The following is a 21411-nucleotide window of genomic DNA, read 5'->3' on the forward strand; positions in this document are numbered from 1 at the left end:
TCACCTTTCTGTGCTTGGCTTGCTTACATTTTCAACTTGTCTGCTTATCTAATCAGGGCACCTTTAGGCACAAAAGCATAGAAAAGTTCCACAATGAAAATTCAGATGACAGAGTGCACAGAAATTGGAGGCCACGGATATCCTAACATTGTAATTATAATCGGCCATGCTCACTTACTGATCAGCTTTGCTTTTTCATTTGTTAGTTTGCCATTTAAGGCGCCAGTGAATTATTAAAAGATTATATCCTTTTTCAACCATTATGATGATGCTATTTTATTTCTCTGACTATAGAGAACTAAAATAAAAATTAGATGCAAATCAGTGCAAATTTAGCTTACTTTTTGGAATCTCAAGTACTGAACTGTGAAATGGTTGTGATAAAAGTCTATTTATTCTTTCTGACTCATGACATCAGGTTGCTGTTTTCAGGAGTAAATATGTTATCTTTCCAAATACAGCTTTGTAACTGGTTTTATTAGACTTTACATAAAGTGTACTGGCTTCCAAAAATAGGTGTGTGTATGTGTGTGTATGTGTGTGTATGTGTGTGTGTGTGTGTGTGTGAAGACTATACTTCCATTGTTGGCCTCTAAATTTTTCCATTACTTACCAGTGATGGGGTTCGGGTCAAGCTGCCCCAGATTATGCCACTTTGACATATTGACTACTTTGAATTAAAGTTATTTGAGAATAACCAGTACAATGATATTCTGACACTCCTCTCCATCCCCCTGAAAAAAGGAAATAATTCTCCTGTTTGAAAAGTACCTTCCCAGAACCAGAAGATAGAGAGACATTCTTATTACCAGAGAAAGGATAATCAAGGCTGAGAAAGCTATGTAAACAAACTATGCTTAATTTATTCACTAATTAATACCCAAACCTAGGTTTCTTTGTCTGGTCAGTTCTTCACAAACTTATTATTTCTTTGTCAAGGAGGTATTAAAGATGACTACTTCAGTCCCTTGTTTGAGTCTCATATTTTTATGGGGCACTTGTGCATACATAATTAAATATTTGCTTTTCTCCTCTAAATCTGTTAATTTAATTATTAGAAAAGAACCAAAGGAGGTGGTGCAAAATTTTCCCTCCAGACACCATCTTCTTTATAGCACAGGCCAATACACAGTTTAAAGATTAAATTACCATAAAGAATAGTTATTTCCTGTGGAGAGTTACTTCCCTTTTGAATTCAGATTGCAAGTGAGGTTAAGACAAATAAAAAGAAACAAATGTTAGCATATTGAGAGAAACAGTAATCTATTTTCTTGTTTTGGGAAATCATAAGCAAGATACTAATTCAGAAAACATTATTTGCTTGAAAAAGTCATAAAGATGGTAAATTGGTATTTCCATTGTTTTGTTTTGTTTTGTTGCCTGAAATCCTCATTGGTTAAGGATAGAAACTACTTCATTTCTACAAAGGAATGCCATGTACTTTTAAGACAAGTGCTGTCACACTTCTGTGAACTATCAAAGTCAAAAATGGAATTATCATGAGAGAAAAAGAAAAACAACCAGATAACTTTAAAGACATTTAGCTACTCTGCTATCCTCTATTAGTGTTTTTATATGCTCAGTGATATAAAGGAAACGGAAGCATGGAGTCTGGGGTGAAACAAGAAAACAGGCACATTATAATAACAAGGTGAAGAAACAAAGATTCCACTGTCACAGAGAACCTCACATTGCTTAATTTCAATTTAAGGGGTTACTTAAATGCATGGCCTTATGGAAATTTAATGATATGTTATGGTTCATCTGAACTTGTCAGATGGCCCCAAGCTGCGATAATCAACTTTTCAATGTCAGATTCATTTACTCCTCGAAGAATCCTGAAATAGCCATTCTCTCCCCATGAAATTCCCCAGGAATTGGCAGCAATCTGTAGAAAAAAAAAAAAAAAAGAGAAAAGCTGAGTAACATAGTTGGATATTTAATCCTGACTGTAAAAACACAAAGGACTTATATGTAGCTTATTATAGATCATAATTAAGAGACTAAATATTTTCTAAATAATAAAACAGTTATGCTATTTATACATTACATTAATGTGTATGTTTATTCAAGTTCACAGTAACCAGAATTGGTTCAAAACCTCTCGGTTCCCAAGCATATAATGATAACATATAAGAGAGTTTGTGATACCAAATCAAAAGATGACACACAACCTGCAATTATAGTGTCTCCTATGTGACTTGGCTCTGTGTTAGGAACCAGAGGAACAAAGATAAATAATATATTATCCTCTGTTCAGGGAGCTTATGGTCTAATGAAGGACAACAACCGTAAGCCACAGACTAAGGTAGAACAGGGAGCTATTGAAGATAGCTGATGGGCATCTCATTATTTGGGTGGTTCAGGAAAAGTTGTCATGGAAGAAGTGCCACATGAAATGCATATTAAAGTCTGGGAATAAATCAACCAGATTAAAAGAGGAGAAAAGGAGACTCAGGTGAAGAAAAACAGTAAAAGCATACATAGCAAACCATGGAGCAGCACGAAACACTGAAAGGAAGCAATGAAATTAGTATAATTAGATCATAAAACAGAAGCCGGTTGGTAGGTTATGAGGCTGAAAGGGAGTTAAGGAAATACATACTGAGAAAATAATGGTGAAAATGATGAAAAGTTCTTGTTTTGCTTCCAGCAGGAGAGCAGTGTGGACAAATTTAGATTTTGATTACATTACTCCATGTGGAACAAGAAGGATGGATTTAAGAGAGTAAACACAAGAGGCAGGGAGACTAGCTGGTAAACTTGAAATAAGTCAGATGTCTTAACAGGGCAGGGAAACTAAGAAGAGAAATAGGGGAAGTATCTGAGGAATATTCAGAAAGTCAAGTCAATAAGAATAAAATATTGTTTCTACTTTTATTTTTAATTTTAAAATATGAGGATGATTAGAAAGTTAGACTAGGTCCAGAATGTCCACTGAGGTTTAGAGCTTAAGTGAATAAGTCTTTGGAGGGAAGGGTGGCAGAAACATTAATGGAGTATATAAGAATATTATAAAGGCCAGAAGGGAGCTAGTTGGCCACAACTAAATGTAACAGAAACAGCCCTGAAGGATATTATACCCAGACATGAAATTGCTGGATCGCTATAGTTCTATTTTTAATTTTCTGAGGAACCACCATACTATTTTCCACAGTGGCTGTACCAGTTTGTATCCCCATCAGCAGTGCACTAGGGTTCCCTTTTCTCTATATCTTTCTCAACACTTTTTTTTCTCCTGTCTTTTTGATACTAGCTATTCTAACAGGTGTGAAGTAATATTTCATTGCAGTTTTGATATGCATTTCCCTGATGGTTAATGATACTGAGTACATTTTCAAGTAATTATTAGCCATTTGTATAATTTTTTTGGGGGGGTAATGTCTATTCACATCGTTTGGCCATTTTTTAAATTGGATTATGTGTGGTTTTTGCTACTGAGTTGCATGAGTTCCAGTTTGCAAATATCCCCCCCTTCAGCCCCCACCCCCGTGGTTGCCTTTTTATTTTGCTGATTGTTCTGGTAGGCAGAAGTCTTTTAGTGTGGTGCAGTTCCATTTATTGATTTTTGCTTTTGTCTTTGCAACTTTGCTGTCATAGTCAAACAATATCTGCAAAGATCAATGTCAAGGAGATTTTTGTCCTGTTTTCTTCCTCTATCTTTGCAATTTCTGGTCTTACATTTAAGTCTTTAATCCATTTTGAGTTAATTTTTTTGAATGGTGTAGATAGAAATCCAATTCCATTCTCTTGCATGTGGTTAAATAGTTTTCTCAACACCAGTTATTGAAGACTGTCCTTTCTCCATTGCCTCTTCTTGGCTCCTTTGTCAAGTATTAGTTGATTATATATAAGTGGGTTTATTTCTAGGCACTGGATCCTGTTCCATTGGTCTATGTGTCTATTTTTATGTCAGTAACATACTGTTTTGATTATTATAACTTCATAATAAAATTTGAAATCAGGAATTGTAATGCTTCCAGCTTTGTTCTTTTTCAGGATTACTTTAGCTCCTCAGGATATCTTGTGTTTCCATACAAATCTTAGGATATTTTTCATTTTTGTGAAAATTGTCATTGGAATTTTGATAAGGAAGGCATTGAATTTATAGATGGTTTGGGGTAGTATGGACATTTTAACAATATTATTTTTTCTGATCCATGAACATGGGATATCACTCCATTTATGTGTGTCTTCTTCAATTTCTTTTATCAATTTATTATAATTTTTGTTATACAGATCTTTCACATCCTTAGTTAAATTTATGGTAAATATACATATTTTTATTGTATCATAAATGAAATATTTTTTTAAATAGTACACTGTTTGTGTATAGAAATGCAGCTGATTAGGGTGCCTGGGTGGTTCAGTCAGTTAAGTGTTTGACTTTTTTTTTTTAAGATTTTATTTATTCATGAGAGACACACAGATTGAGGCAGAAACACAGGCAGAGGGAGAAGCAGGCTCCCTCTGGGGAGCCTGAGGTGGTGCTCCATCCCAGGACCCCAGGATCATGCCCTGAGCTAAAGGTAGACACTCCACCACTGAGCCACCCAGGGGTCCCAGTGTCTGACTCTTGATTTTGGCTCAGGTCATGATCCCAGAATCATGAGATTGAACCCCATGTGTGGAGCCTGCTTGGGATACCCCCAGTACTCCCCCACCCCCACTCATACAGGCTCACTCTCTCTCAAAAAAGAATGAACGAAAAGAAAGAAAGAAAAAAAAGAGAAAGAAAGAAGAAAGAAAGAAAGAAGAAAGAAAGAAAGAAAGAAAGAAAGAAAGAAAGAAAGAAAGAAAGAAAGAAAGAAAGAAGAAAGAAAGGCAATTAATTTGTGTATGTTGATTTTGTACCCTGCTGCTTTGTTATTAGGTCTAATGGATTTTTGGTGCAGTCTAGGTTTATATATATATAAGATTGTATCATGTACAAACAGAGACAGTTTACTTCTTCCATTCTGATTTGGATTCCTTTTGTTTCTTTCTCTCATCTAAGTACTCTGTCTAGAACATCCAGTACTATGATGAATGGCAGAGCTAAGAGGGGACACCCTTATTTTATTCCTGATTTTAGAGAAAAACTTTTTAATCTTTCACTATTGAATATGATGTCGTATATGTCCATTATTATGCTGAGGTATACTTCTTCTAAGTTTAGTTTTTTAGAGTTTTTAACCACTAAAAGATGTTGAATTTTGTCAAATGCTTTGTCTATATTTATTGAGATGATCTTATAATTTTTTATCTTTCATTTTATTAATAAGGGTATCATATTTACTGGTTTGCCTATGTTGCCAGGCATAAATCCCTATGATCATGATTATGATCATGTTAATGTACTGCTGGATTCAGTTTGCTGGTATTTTTTTTTTTTTAATTTTTGAATCTTTATTAATTAGGGATATTTTCTTTCCTTCTAGCTTCCTTTTCTGGCTTTGGTATCAGGGTAATCCTGGCCTTGTGAAATGAGTTTGGGAGTGTTCCTTCCTCTTCAAATTTTTAAAAAATTTGAGAAGGATTTGGTGTTAATTTTTAAGTGTTTTTATTTAAATTACAGTTAGTTAACATACAGTGTAATATTAGTTTCACTTGTACAATACAGTAATTCAACAATTCCATTGAGCACTTGGTGCTTATCACAGCAAGTATACTCTTTCATATCCATCACCTATTTCATCCATCCACCCACCCACATTCCTTCTGGTAATCATCAGTTTGTCCCGTATAGCTAAGACTCTATAGCTAAGAATCTATTTCTTGGTTAGCTTCCTTCCCTCCTTTTTCCCCCCTTTGCTCGTTTGTTTTGTTTCTTAAATTCCACACATGAATTAAATGATATTTGTTTTTCTCTGACTTCTTTCACTTCACAGAATACTCTCTACCTCTATCCATACCATTGCAAATGGCAAGATTTTTCTTTTTTATAGCTGGGTAATATTCCGTTGCATACACCACACCTTCTTTATCCATTCATCAGTCTAAGGATGCTTGGGTTCTTTATTTGGCAATTGTAGGTAATGCTGCTATAGACATCTGGCTGTAGATATCTCTCTGAATTAGTTTTTTTGTTTTGTTTTGTTTTCTTTGGGTAAATACCTAGTAGTGCAATTGCTAGATCATAGGGTTGTTCTAGTTTTGACTTTTTGAGGAATCTCCATACTGTTTCAAGGGTGGCAGGATAAGTTTGTATTCCAAACAAGACTGCAAGAGTGTTCCCATTTCTCCACAACCTCGCCAACACCTGTTGTTTCTTGTGTTGCTGATTTTAACCATTCTGATGAGTGTAAGGTGATATCTGATTGTAGTTTTGATTTGTATTTCCCTGATGCAGAGTGTGATGTTGAGCATCTTTTCATGTGTCTGTTGGCCATCTGGATGTCTTCTTTGGAAGAATATCTATTCATGTTTTCTGCCCATTTTCAATGGTATTATTCATTTTTTGAGTGTTGCATTTTAAAATTCTTTATATATTTTGGACACTAACCCTTTATCAGATATATCATTTGCAAATATTTTCTCCCAAACCATAGGTTGCCTTTTAGTTTTGTTGACTGTTTCCTTTGCTGCACAGAAGCTTTTTATTTTGATGAAGACCCAATAGCTTATTTTTAGTTTTGTTTCTCTTGCTTCAGGAGACATATCTAGAAAGAAATTGCTATAACTCACGCAAAGAGGTTATTGCCTGTGTTCTCCTCTAGTAGCTTTATGGTTTCAAGTCTCACATTTAGGTCTTTCATATATATTTTATTTGTTTTGTGTATGGTGTAAAAAACTTGTCCAATTTCATTGTTCTGCATGTGCCTGTCCAGTTTTCCCAATACCATTCGTTGAAGAGACTGTCTTTTTCCCACTGGATATTCTTTTCAGCTTGTTTAAGGTTAGTTTATCACATAGTTATGGATTCATTCCTGGGTTTTCTATTTTGTTCCATTGATCTATGTGTCTGTTTTTGTGCCAGATATTTTGTGCCAAATCTATTTTGTTTTGATCACTACCACTTAGTAGTATAACTTGAAGTCCAGAATTGTTATGCCTCTAGCTTTGCTTTTCTTTTTTGAGGTTGCTTTGGCTATTTGGGGTCTTTTGTTATTCCATACAAATTTAGGATTGTTTGTTCTAGCTCTGTGAAAAATACTGGTGGTGTTTTGATAGGAATTACATTAAATGTGTTGACTGTTCTGGGTAGTATAGGAATTTTAATGATATTTATTCCTCCAACCCATGAACATGGAATGTCTTTCCATTTCTTTTTGTGATCTTCAATTTCTTTCATCAATGTTTTAGAGTTTTCAGAATATAGGTCTTTCACCTCTTTGGATAGGTTTCTTCCTAGGTATCTTATTGTTTTTTAGTGCAATTATAAATGGTATTGATTCCTTAATTTCTCTTTCTGCTGCTTTATTATTGGTGTATAAAAATGCAACACATTTAATTTTGTGTCCTGAAACTTACTCAATTTGTTTATTAGTTCTAGAAGTTTTTTGGTGGAATCTTTCATAGAAACCACCAAAACTGAAACCAGAAGAAATAGAAAATTTGAACAGACCAATAATCAGGAAAGAAATTGAATCAGTAATCAAAAACTCCCAACAAACAAAAGTCTAGGGCCAGATAGCCTCACAGAAAAACTCTGCCAAACATTTTTTTAAAGATGTTATTTATTTATTCATGAGAGACACAGAGAGAGGCAAAGACTCAGGCAGAGGGAGAAGCAGGCTCCTGTGAGGAGCCCAAAGCACCACTCGATCCCAGGATCATGCCCGGAGCCAAAGGCAGATTCTCAACCACTGAGCCACCCAGGTGTCCCTCTGCCAAACATTTAAAGAAGATTTAGTACCTATATTCTCAAAACTATTTTAAAAACATAAAAAAGAGGGCAGCCCAGGTGGCTCAGTGGTTTAGCGCCGCCTTCAGCCAGGGCAATCCTAGAGAACCGGGATCGAGTCCCATGTCAGGCTCCCTGCATGAAGCCTGCTTCTCCCTCTGCCTGTTCTCTGCCTCTCTCTCTCTCTGTCTTTCTCTCTCTCTCTCTCTCTCTCCTTCTCTCTCTCTCTCCCTCTCTCTCTTTCTCATGAATAAATAACATCTTTAAAAAAAAACATAAAAAAGAAATGAAAACTTCCAAATTCATTCTATGAAGCCAACATTACCCTGATACCAAAAATAAAGACTCTACTAAAAAAGAACTATAGGCCAATATCCCTTATGAACATGGATGCAAAAATTCTCAATAAAATAGTCCAAAACAAACCCAACAATACATTTAAAAAATCATTCACCATGATCACATAGGATTTACTCCTAGGTCACATAAAAAAGAAATGAAAACTTCCAAATTCATTCTATGAAGCCAACATTACCCTGATACCAAAAATAAAGACTCTACTAAAAAAGAACTATAGGCCAATATCCCTTATGAACATGGATGCAAAAATTCTCAATAAAATAGTCCAAAACAAACCCAACAATACATTTAAAAAATCATTCACCATGATCACATAGGATTTACTCCTAGGTCACCACTCCTAGGGTGGTTCAATATTTACAAATCAATGTGATATACTACATTAATAAAGGATAAGAACCATATGATCCTCTCAATAGAGGCAGAAAAAACCTTTGACAAGTATTTCCATCCATTCTTGATAACAATCCTCAACAAAGTAGGGAGAGAGAGAACATACCTCAACATCACAAAGGCCATATATGAAAAACTTACAACTAATATCTTCAATGAGGAAAACAAGAGCTTTTCCTCTATAATCAGGAACACAACAGAGATGTCCACTCTGACCACTGTCACTTAGTATAGAACTGGAAGTCCTACTTTTAGTAATAAGACAACAAAAAGAAATAAATGACATCCAATCAGCAAGGAAGAAGTCAAACTTTCACTACTTGCAGATGACATGAATACCCAAAAGACTGCACCAAAAAATTGCTAGCATTGATGTTAATTTTTATTTAAATATTAGGTAGAATTTATCAGTAAAACCATCTGGTCCTATGCTTTTCTTTGTCGAGATATTTTTAATTATTGATACAACATTTTCACTCCTTATATATCTATTCAGATTTCCTATTTCTTTTTTTTAAGATTTTGTTTACTTATTCATGAACAGAAAGAAAGGCAGAGACACAGGCAGAGAGAGAAGCAGGCTCTCTGTGGAGAGTCCAATGCAGGACTTGATCCCTGGCCTCTGGGATCATGCCCTGAGCTGAAGGCAGTAAGCCACTGATGTGTCCCAGATTTCCTATTTCTTAATAATTCAGTTTTGTTAGGTTGTATTCTTCCAAGAATTTATCCATTTTTTTCTAGGCTATCCAGTTTGTTGGGATATAGTTTTTCATAGAAGTCTATTATAATCCTTTGTATTCATTGTAATATCTCCTCTTACATTTCTGATTTTTACTTATTTCAGTCTTCTCTCCTTTTTCTTAGCCTAGGTAAGGGTTTGTCAATTCTGTCTGTCTTCAAACAAACAATTATTAGTTTTGTTGATATTTCATATTGATTTTCTGGCCTTTTTTTTTCATTTATTACTACTCTGATATATAGTTATAGTTATTTTCTTCCCTATACTAACTTCATGTTTAGTCTGTACTCCTTTTGCTAGTTGTTGAAGAATGTATAATTATTTGTGATCTCTCTTCTTTATTAATGTAGGCATTTAATCCTATAAAGATTCTTACAATTTCTTCTGCTGAATTCCATAGATTCTAATAGGTTGTTTTTTTCATTTTTATTTATTTCAAGATATTAGTTTCTCTTTTGAGTTCTTCTTTAATCCACTCTTTTTTCGGAAATGTGTTATATAATTTCCATACATCTGTGAATTTTCCAATTTTTTTCTTGTTATTGAATAGTAGTTCCATATAATTTGGTCAGAAATGATACTTGGCATGATTTCAATCTTAGATTTGCTAAAGCTTGTTTTGTTACTTAACATATGATCCACCCTAGAGAATGTTCTGTGGGGGCTTGAGAAGAATATGCTTAATGCTGTTCTTGGGTGGAATGTAAAGTATATGTCTGTTAGGTCTATTTGGTCTAATGTATAGTTAAAATCCAGGGTTTCCTTATTGAGTATCTTTCTGAGTAATCTGTCCATTGCTCATAGTGGAGTATTGAAATCTTCTACTGTTATTGGATTGTCTATTTCTCTTCAGATCTGTCAATATTTGCTTAATTGATTTGGGTCCTCCAATGTTGGGTGCACAGGTTATATCCTCGTGATTAATTGATCCCCTTTTCAGTATAAAGAACTTCTTTTCTCTTGTTACAATTTTTTACTTAAAGTCTGCTTCATCTGATAATGACTATAGATACCCCTGGTCTCTTTTGTTTTCTATTTGTATGGGATATCTTTCTCTATCCCTTCAGCCTATGTGTGCCCTTAAAACTGAAAAGAGTCTCATAGGCAGCTATAATTGGGTCCTGTTTTTTAATCCATTCAGTCACTCTACACCTTTCGATTAGAGAATTTAGTCATTTACATTTAAATTATTGATAAATAAAAACTTACTAATGCTATCTTATTATTTTCTGGTTGTTTTGTAGTTCCCTGTTTCTTTTTTATCTTTTGCTTTTTTTTATGGGTGATGATTGTCCAGAGTGGTATGTTTTAATTCCTTTCTCTTTAACTTTTGTGAATCTACTGTAGGTTTTTGCTTTGTGGTTACCATGACACCAACACAAAACATCTTATATGTATAACAGTCTATTTTATATTGATAACAACTTAACTTTGAGCACATACAAAACTCTATGTTTTTACTCCATACATTATTTATGTATTTGATGTCATAATTTGCTTCTTTTTATATTGACCCTTTGCCTTATTAATCAGTCCTGACATCATAAAGGAGCACTTTCAAAACTGTGTCTAAAATTATGACTTCAATTTACGACTTCAAAGATGGAATGTCCTCAATTTAGCTGGAAGTAAGACAGTAACAAAGTGTGTGAGAGTTTTAGCAACAATGAGCTGTACTGAATTCCCATTTCTAAACTTTGTATTCAGTTCTGATATGTGTATATTCAAAGATGAGAGTCAAAAAAATAGTCACAACCTAAGATAACTGTCAAAAATAATAATATGATTTAAATTCTTATAACTATGATATGTAGCACTGTACCTATTCTCATTTGGATGTCTTAAAATTATTACTACCCACATTTCATCATTAGATATTTGGTAAAATCAGAAGACTATGTGATGTTTTTATAAACAAATGCAAATTTATGTACTAATGAGATCTAGCCTAGGTTTCCATAAAAGGCAAGATTATAAATTATGAAGAATAGTACTTTGTAAATCAGCACTAATAAAAGGCACCTCAGAATATATATTTTGTTTATTAATCTTATTCTTCCTACTGTTATTTCTTCTATTCCCTCACCAATTGTTAGTTTTTCCTTCCAAATGCCTGAATTTAAAAATGTAATTTTAAAGGAATGGGTGAAAATGTAGGAAAGAAATTTTCCAAAGATTTAAATTTCTTTTTTTTTTAAGATTTTTTTATTATTTATTTATTCATAGAGACAGAGAGAGAGAGAGAGAGACAGAGACACAGGCAGAGAGAGAAGCAGGCATCATACAGAGAGCCTGACGTGGGACTTGATCCAGGGTCTCCAGGATCACACCCTGGGCTTCAGGCAGTGCTAAACCGCTGCGCCACCGGGGCTGCCCAAGATTTAAATTTCTAAAGATTTTTAAATCTTTTCTTTTGAGATATATAGTACAATCACATGTATAAAGTGTATTAATAAGAAGTGCAAAGTTTAGTGAGTTTATACACATGTTTATGAGGTTTATGCCTACCGAAACCTCCAGGAAGATCAAGATAAAAACTATTTTTAGAATGCCAGAAGGTCTACCATTTTCTCTCCCTGTCAATATCTACCTTCCTATCTACCATCAGTTCTTCCTGGAATTAATGTTTTTAATAACGCAATAATCCATCCTTTTATCATATATATACATATATATATATATATATATATATATATATATATATATATAACAGCATATATAACTAACTTGTTTTAAATTGTTGAGTATTTTTATTATATAACTATTCCACAATTTGTTTATCCATTCTCTTGTTGATAAACACAATGAACCTAAGTAATTGTACCATTTACACATTTAACAGAAGAAAGTTCCAGTTATTCCATATCCTTGCCCACACTTGGTAATTCCAATTCTTTTAATTTAAGACAATCTAGTAAATGTTGGATACCTTTTCATATGTTGGCTTGCCATTTGGATTTCCTCATTTGTGAAGTAGGTGTACAAATTTGTTGTCCAGTATTGTTATTGAGCTATTGTTATTTTTCTTTCTTCCTGTATATTTGTAAGAATTTTATATATTCTGCATGTGAGTCCTTGCCATATAGATAGATAGATAGATAGATAGATAGATAGATAGATAGATGATAGATAGATGATAGATAGATGATAGATAGATGACCGTAGATAATCTCTCAGTTTATGTTTTACCTTTTCTATCTCATAATGCTGTCTTCTGATAGTTTTTATTTTAATGTAGTCTGGTAATTTTTCCATATAAAGTTTATTCATTTTGTATGCAGTTTAAGAAAGCTTTGCCTAATTGATATTACTAACATATTTGTCCAAGTTTTTTTCTAGAGGTTTTATTATTTTGCAATCACACCTAAGTCTATGTTCCACTTTAAATTAGTTTTTCACGTAGTTTTTGAGTTAGGGGGCCAAGGTTCAGTGTTTTTCCACATGAATATAAAGTTGCTTTAGCTAAGGCATTGACAAACTATGGCTCATGGACAAATCTGGCCAGTAACGTTTTGGTACAGATCATGAGCTGAGTATTTAGTTTTATTTTGATTTTTTTCCTTAAAGAGTTGTGAAACAACTAAAATAGAATATGTGACAGAGACTTCTGTGATCCCCTCACCCCCCATATTTAAACCATTTACTACCTGGCCATTTACAGAAAAGACAAACCAACAAACTGCTAACTCCTGCTCTAGAATTGCTTATTGTAAAGATTCTCCCTTCTTACTTGAAATTCAGAGGTTTCTTTATGGTAAAACAAGTGACTACATCCTGTGCTTTAAATCCAGGTTATTTATTTTGTGATATCAACCTATTCCTCTAGCCTCTTGACTTACATATATTGTAAAATGATTACCACAATAATTTCAGTTAGCGTCCATCACCTGATACAGATGCAAGAAAGAGAAAAAAAAAGACAAAAATTTTCCTAACAAGAATGCTCAGGATTTACTGTCTTAACAACTGTCATACATAACATACATCATTGTTCACTATAGTTATCAGACTGTTTATTACATCCTTAGAACTTATTTATCTTGTAACTGGAACTTTGTACCTTTGACCCCCTTTCTCCTATTCTTATTGCCCTCAACCCCTGCCTCTATTAATCACAAATCTTATCTCTTTTTTCTAAGAATTTGAGGTTTAACTGGTTTGCTTTAGTTACTACATATAGTGAGATTGTGTAGTATTTGTCTTTCTTTGTCTGACTTTATTTCCCAATGCCCTTGAGGTTCATCCATGTTGTGCAAATGGCAGGATTTCTTCCTTCTTTCTGGCTGAATAATATCCTATATCCTTTTAAATACAGTGGCTATTTTTAAATTTTTCACTTTATCTTTTATTTTTTTAACTTTTTTTAAGATTTATTTATTTATTCATTTAGAGAGAGGAGAGAGAGAGAGAGAGAGGCAGAGACACAGGCAGAGGGAGAAGCAGGCTCCATGCAGGGAGCCCACGCGGGACTCGATCTGGGGTCTCCAGGATCACGCCCTGGGCTGCAGGTGGCGCTAAACGGCTGCGCCACCGGAGCTGCCCTCACTTTATCTTTTATTTTCAACTATTTGATTATGAAATGCTTGGATGTGGTTTTCTTGACTTCTCCTTCATGAAGTTTATTGAGCTTTCTAAATCTTTGGGTTGATGTCCTTCAGTTTTGGAAAACTATTGGCCATCATGTTTTTAAAAATTGATTCTGGCTCAGTCTCTCTCTTAATCCTACTGAGAATACAATTAAATATATGTTAAACCATTTGATTTAGAACAATGTAAAAACAATCAATGGTGGTACTACCATTTGATTAGGTACTATCATTGATTGTATTTACATTTTTCTGAATTTGCTTTTGTTTTTTCATTATGTTTTTCTCTGTATACAAGTTGGATATATTTTATTGAATTTTATTTGAGACCACTAACTCTGTCTTCCAGTGGGACTCCTCCTGCAGATTCTTCAAGACTGCAGATTTCACTCTGCCTTTTCATCCCCCTCCTCAGCTACTCACACTATTCATACTCAATAAATATTCCATAAGAAGAGATAGCTGTGTGTTTCTGGTTCCTCTAAATCCAAATCCAGCTGGATTCTCTTTCTCCTAGAGGTCTCCCTCTCTCTGCATATTTCAAATGTAATCTTCAGCTTGTGCCCACACCTACCAAATGCTCACAGGACCGAAAAATCTTCTCCAGATTCAGCTTTCCCATTTCTTTAAAAATATGAGTTTGGGATCCCTGGGTGGCGCAGCGGTTTGGCGCCTGCCTTTGGCCCAGGGCGCGATCCTGGAGACCCGGGATCGAATCCCACATCGCGCTCCCGGTGCATGGAGCCTGCTTCTCCCTCTGCCTGTGTCTCTGCCTCTCTCTCTCTCTCTCTCTCTCTCTCTCTGTGTGACTATCATAAATAAATAAAAATTTTAAAAAAATATGAGTTTGGAGGGGTACCTGGGTGGCTCAGTGGTTGAGTGTCTGCCTTTGGCTCAGGTCATGATCCTGGAGTCCTGGGATTGAGTCTCATATCAGGCTCCCTGCTGAGAGAGTGCTTCTCTCTCTCTGCCTCTCTCTGCCTGTCTCTGCCTCTCTCTCTGTGTCTCTCATGAATAAATAAATAAAATCTTAAAAAATATATATGAGTTTTGAAAATTAATTCTGGTATTTTCAATTTATTTAGTGGAATATATGGCTTTTGTTATGTATTACATTTTATTTAGTAATGGAAGTTATTCTTTTTTATTACAATTTACAATATTGTAGGCCTACTTGTAAATATTTTAAAACATTCATATATAATTGTGGGGAAATAAAACTTCTCTGAACTTCTCAGTGCTCTTGCAAAAAACTAATCTCCCGACACACAAAAAGTGTATATGATAATAGAGATAGAGCATATTTGTTTTCCTTTCTGACAGAAATATTTTATCTTCACATTCAATAAGAATTAGATCTGTAGCCATTTGTCTAGTTAATTGATCGGATCCAAAAGGATAATAAAACTTCTCTTATCTCCCCAAGAGGGTCAAAGAGTCAGGGCCAGACAAGGTCCTAAATTAAGCCCATGGTGCCAGGAGTATTGGAACATTATCTCCTTTGGTATTTATATGTTAGAAAGGATGAAGTTCAGCGTTTGAAGACATTATCTGTGTCATTATCTGAAGGCATTATCTGGCCCTTGGAAAGACATATTTATATTACTAAGCATAAGGATAAGAACACAAGATCCTTTCCACCCCATCTTAATGGAATATTTGTTTTTCTCCTTGAAGGAGGTTTTTTGTCATATACATATATGACATAGATAAATACACACACATATATACATATACATAAAACAATGGAGAAAGTTGGTTGTTCTCTGTGCCTAATTTATGAGGTATCATAAGGTGCTACCTGTATGGAAAAAGATTGTTGCCTCTTATCACTGCAAGACTAAAGTGTGAGGACCCATGCGGTGACATCTGGCTCTTGATCTGGATGTGACCAACAGTTAAGTACTCTTCTTCTGACCCACGTCCTTAATTCAAGTGGGATAACATCAGACCCTCCATAATTCTTGGCAGTACAGTAGTACTATATAAGGACTTCATATTTTAATTAAACCAAATATTAATTTTATGTAAAATGAAAACTATTTTAATGACTTGACTAATTTTTTCCTGAATGCACAGATTAATGTTATTCATTCACTCATTCGAAAGTATTGTGCATATTCCCAATATGTGGCAGTCCTTCTGCTTTGTCCTTTGAATACTGTGACAATTAATGTAGATATGATACTGGCCCAAGATGAAGATACAGTTAACTAGAGAAAAAAAAAAAAAACGGCCAAAATGTGCAACTTAATAAAATATGATAATTTTTCATCTAATTCTTATTCTTACCGCTGACATTAAACAATTTATCTAAAAGAGTCATAGCAGAAATAAATCCTACCTGTATGCCCATGACATACAGTTTTCTCTGATATTTTTGACAAGTAGTAAGTTCAAAATTGATAGTAATTGCAACAAAATAATTTAAAAGGATAGTATGCATATATGTGTTGAATATATGAGAGTGAGTCAGTATATGTGTGGGTGTACATGTGTGTATAACATCCATGAGGCTTTAGGGTGGAAATAATGAAGTCAAAAGTGAGAGGGTCACAGAAAGTTTTCTTGTGCACTTTCATTCATATTCACTCCACAAATAGCTATGAGGCACTACATGTCAAAAACAGTTTAAGTTCAATACATTAATCAAAGACTTTGTTTTAAATAAAACTTTGTTTTGCCTCTAAATATTATATTATTATGATATTGAATAACTGTTTAAACTCATCTAGTAGAAATTCCATACAGAAACTTAACTGTAGGTACTCAAGTAACATATCCTCTTCCACAAATTATGAATTTTAACTATTGAGCATTAATGTTAAATTATTGGCTACTGCAAGGTTCATTCTAATGAAGATAATGATTTTAAGAGAGCTCAGTCTAAATACAAAGAAGCATCATTCTACTTAAAAGCAAAATATTTCCGTGTATCAACAAGATAGATACAAGGGGTGACCACGTACTTGGCTGATTGATTTTTGTGAGTGCCTCGTGAAGAAATCTAATTAACAAGAGTCACCCTTTTGAGTATCACTCCTAATATTTAATGTTTTATAAGTTTTAATATGCCTTCTACTACATATATTCAAATTCAGATTTCATAATGAATACATTACTTATTCATTTATTTCTGTGTTTTTGCAGAAATTAAAATTAAAATATACATAATATAAGGACCTGGAACAATTAACCAAAGTTCATTGTAATTAACAATATTTGAAGTGCTATGTTCCAATCTTCTATAAATTGTTCTTTAACTTTCTCTAATTTTTTAGACTAGACATTGTTTCTTTCTCAGTGGAGAAACATATATATGCCATAATTAGCAAAATCAAAAATAAAACACTTTACCATGAGGAAATACATTCATATATTTACATATATGTTTATTATATATGATATCAATATGTGTAATTGATTATAACATTATAAAGTCATCATCCATAGTAAAAAAAAATGTAAAAACACAAAATTGACATATGAGAGAAGTCTAACCATTAATATAGCTGATAACAAATGTTTTCCTATTGATTTTCACTTAAAAAAAATACCAATTCTGGGGGACCTGGGTGGATTAGTGGCTGAGCATCTGCCTTTGGCTCCGGTCGTGATCCCAGGGTCCTGAGATCGAGTCCCGCATCTGGTTCCCCACAGGAAGCCTGTTTTCCCTCTGCCTGTGTCTCTGCCTCTCTCTCTGTGTTCTCATGAATAAATAAATAAAACATTTTTAAAAAATACCAGTTCTTTATTTATAATTTGAAATAAGAGGAAAGAGAAAAACTATTACTATAATATAAATGATCATAAAATTTTTCTGCTGAAGAAAATACTATTATTACAAACAATATTACAGTGACTTAGGATAGGACTAAATAACACAAACCAGTAAGTAGAGACCCAGATGATTCTAAAATACTCATTTCACGGTAGAAAGTCAATTGGAAAGACTTACATACCCAGAATTTTTCTTTCTGTCCTTGTGCTCCTTTCAGTGTACCCCATCTACAAATAATAATAAAAAATACTGGCATGATTAAAAATGTTTGATTTGCCTCTTGATAAAATATAAATTACTGTCAGATTTTGATCTTTTTTATTTTCCTTATGGCTTCAACCTGGTTTACTATGGAATTGTCATCAAGGCCTTACAAAAATGTGCTTGTGCAGTTTTCTTTTTGACCATAACATTATTTACTTGCTCAGAATATACTTATTTATGCCCAAATGGCTTAAAACAAAATTCATTTATTGAAGAAAATAAATTCTAGGACAACTAGGGTATGGAGGTTTTGAAGTATTTAAAGATGCCTCCCTTCTTTATATGTATCCCTCTGAAACTCTACCCTAAGTGGCATAAACTAAAAGTCTCAGTATAAGACTATACTGATAACCATAGTATAAATATAGTTAACTATTATAGATAAAAGAATTTATGTGAAAATATGTATATGTGTATATTATTTCATAAAATGGCTATGTGCCTAATGTGGGATTTCAATTTACACATGTATGTATGGAAATCAAATCTTTTACTCCTAGAACTGGTCCACTTTCAATGTAGCATGTAACAATCCATAAAGTATCCAAACTTGTAATAGCTCACATTTACTCTTGACTAAATCTAATAAGGGAGATATTAGTAAACATGTTCTATTTATTAATAGAATAACAGGACTTGTCTAAGAACATAGAATGGGAGATGTTGAATCTGGACTCCAAATCCTATGTTTTTCTTCATCTTATATTTCTCTCTTATAAATATCCAGTCCTCAACTGCAGTGTGTTCTGAACAGCAACAGTTTTATGTGGAGAAAGCCTATGATGTACTACCACTTTTGTGTGATGTGATGGACTATGAGAATACAATACTGCCCACATAGTGCCCCACAAATCCATCCCAACAATCTCAAATCTCAACATCAGAACTTCGTAGAGCAAATCCCCATATCCCTTTGTATAATAAACATTCCTGGGGGGAAAAAACATTCCTGGAAGAAACACAAATTTATTAAAATATTTTAAATATGTCCATTTGCTAGAAAGTTGTTCTTAGTAGGGGACAGAATAAAATGATGGTACCATAGCACAGAAGTATTGTCTAAAGAAGGCAGGTTTACAGTAGAGATCTTGGGGAGCATTCAAGAAAATACATTAATGCATATAGATCTTTGAGCACAAAAGAGAGGGAAGAAAAAATGATGTGGAAGATGGGATAACACTGATAAAACTTTCTCTTTTTCCGGGAATTGACTAAGGAGTCATGGTTCCCATCTGTCTCGGTTTTCTGCTACACATAGGAATAGTAGACTGGAATATTTTAAGGTTTCAGATATGCTGGACGGTTTAATCTGTAAGTTCAAGATGGTGTGATTTTGAAAACCACTATGCAGTTTTATAATTATATTTACATCCTTGTAACTTTTCTACCAAAAGCTATTATCACCGTGGAAAAAAAATTACCACTCACAATAAGTGCCCCCAAATCTCCAAAGGTTATTATGCGCTTCAAGCAGTAGGTCATATCTGAAACTGCATTGCTCATTTTCTACTCATTTATCATAACTATCATAACAATTTCAAACAGTCTTTACCTCAATCAAACTCCATTCAGGTGGTCTGGCTACTGGTTACTTTAGCTATTTACATAAAATACAAGAGTAAATCAGAAATATCTAAGGAAACATTCAACTCCAAAATAAAACAGGCAGGAGAGGAATCCCATATCTGAGATTTCACCAAATACATGAGAAGTTCAGGGCAGTTTTGCTTGATGCACTAATGAGCCTCCTAAGAAAGAAAGCCTAATCAAAAAAGAGGTATCCAGACAGGATAAGCTTGATCTAGTAACTAAGTTGCAATCAAAAGGGAGGAGGAGTAACTGAGACAATAATTCTCTGTTGCTCACATCTATCCACACTGGACTCAGCTAAGTTTCAAGCTGGGGAAAGGGTCAGACTTGTCGTAAAAACTGACTATTTCACTAAAAACTATATAGTATATAAAACCCCACGAATGACACCCAAATAGAAGATGATACCAAAAATAGATAAAAGTTCCTTTCCCCTTTGTAAGATCTAACTTCTTGGGTTCCAATGCATCAAAGATGCTGCATGGGAAGAAAAAGGAGTATTCAACAGAGAGAACAGAAAATACATGCAAGAAAAATATACCAGGATCTGAATATTGCATTTAGTATTAAGTCCTTTTCAGATAACCCTAGGCATTCTCAGAAATACTAAGACACCGTTTGAAGATACACAGTTGCATATGGGGTTCAGATTTAGCAAAATAAAAACTACACGTAATTCCATTACCAACAGATAAGAAAGCAGAATATTTTTTTCACAAAGGTGAAGAGACTTCAGAATGTAGTCATTTGTCTTATTCCACTATTACCAGTTAAATTAAAAGTGAAATAAACTAATTTGGAGACATATAAGAAATACAAACTATTATTTTTACCACTGTTCAATCGCCTATTTTTTCATATGTCCTATACATTTTGTTAAGATTATCTAAATAATATTTTCAATATAATATATAATAGATATATTACATATATATAATAGCAATAATTCTTATTTTGTAAGTCTATTAACTTTTTGGAGTTGCTATAAGTTCCAGGAAACACGACTGTTCATTATAACTTAAAGTTGCCTTCATTAAAAGACATTTCTAACCCAGAGAAAATGCCAGTATTCAGATTATTACAGATATTCTCAAAATAGACAGAAAAACAAATCAAGTTTTCAAAATAGAGGTGAGAGTAGAAGAAGAAAGGAAGGCCACTGAGGTTGATAGTCTTAGAGACTAGGATGCTTGTGAAAGAAAATTATAAACAAAGGATACTAACTTTGATAAAAAAAATTCAGATAAAAAGAATATTACACCTCACCATGGAAGCTATTGTGCAGTTCCCTATGTTACAGCCTCTATGTCAGATGACAGCTAAGGTCCATCTATCACAGGATCTAACATTTATACAGCAAATTTCAGTTATCTTTTCTCACCTGTATCATTTTTAGACAGTTTCTAAGAGGGTAATCAGCCCATAGAGTCATGATAGAGTATTGAAAAGAAATATAACTGTGGGTTGTTTTTTAAATATCCAATGCTTTCTGAAATACTGGAAAAAATCACTTTGCCCTAAGTGATTTCCCACTGGTATCATGGCAAATTCACATAACTAAAACCTTTATCCAAACAAAAACAAAGGTTAACTGGTACAAAACAAGAAAGCTATTTATATTGCTCATTTATAGGCAAGAGTTCCTCTTTTCTTGAACTATGAAGGGCATTTTCATATATATATGAATACATGAAATATGAATAATATATATTCAGGAATATATATAGATACCTGAATAGTGGTACTGGACTTTGACTTGTCCTTATACCAATAGCCTGAATATTCTAGAAACAGGTATATATTTTTACAAATGTCCTCTTGTAAGTCAATGGCTGTCTTTGGGGACATAAGGATCTTTATTACATTCATGTAT

General features: G+C 33.8%; 1 protein-coding gene across 1 annotated transcript in view; it reads right to left on the reverse strand.

Moving 5' to 3' along the window:
- Positions 1-1246: 1246 nt before the first annotated feature.
- The window catches only part of TINAG (tubulointerstitial nephritis antigen), a 92071-nt gene continuing 71906 nt past the window's right edge, over positions 1247-21411 (reverse strand). Inside the window, exons 10-11 of the mRNA XM_077903593.1 lie at positions 17866-17911; positions 1247-1888 (exon numbers count right to left, since the gene is read on the reverse strand). Coding sequence (XP_077759719.1) covers positions 1754-1888; positions 17866-17911 — 181 coding nt within the window. The 3' untranslated portion in view covers positions 1247-1753. The remainder of the gene's footprint in view (positions 1889-17865; positions 17912-21411) is intronic.

Source organism: Canis aureus, chromosome 7, assembly GCF_053574225.1.
Source record: "Canis aureus isolate CA01 chromosome 7, VMU_Caureus_v.1.0, whole genome shotgun sequence".
Classification (NCBI taxonomy): Eukaryota; Metazoa; Chordata; class Mammalia; order Carnivora; family Canidae; genus Canis; species Canis aureus.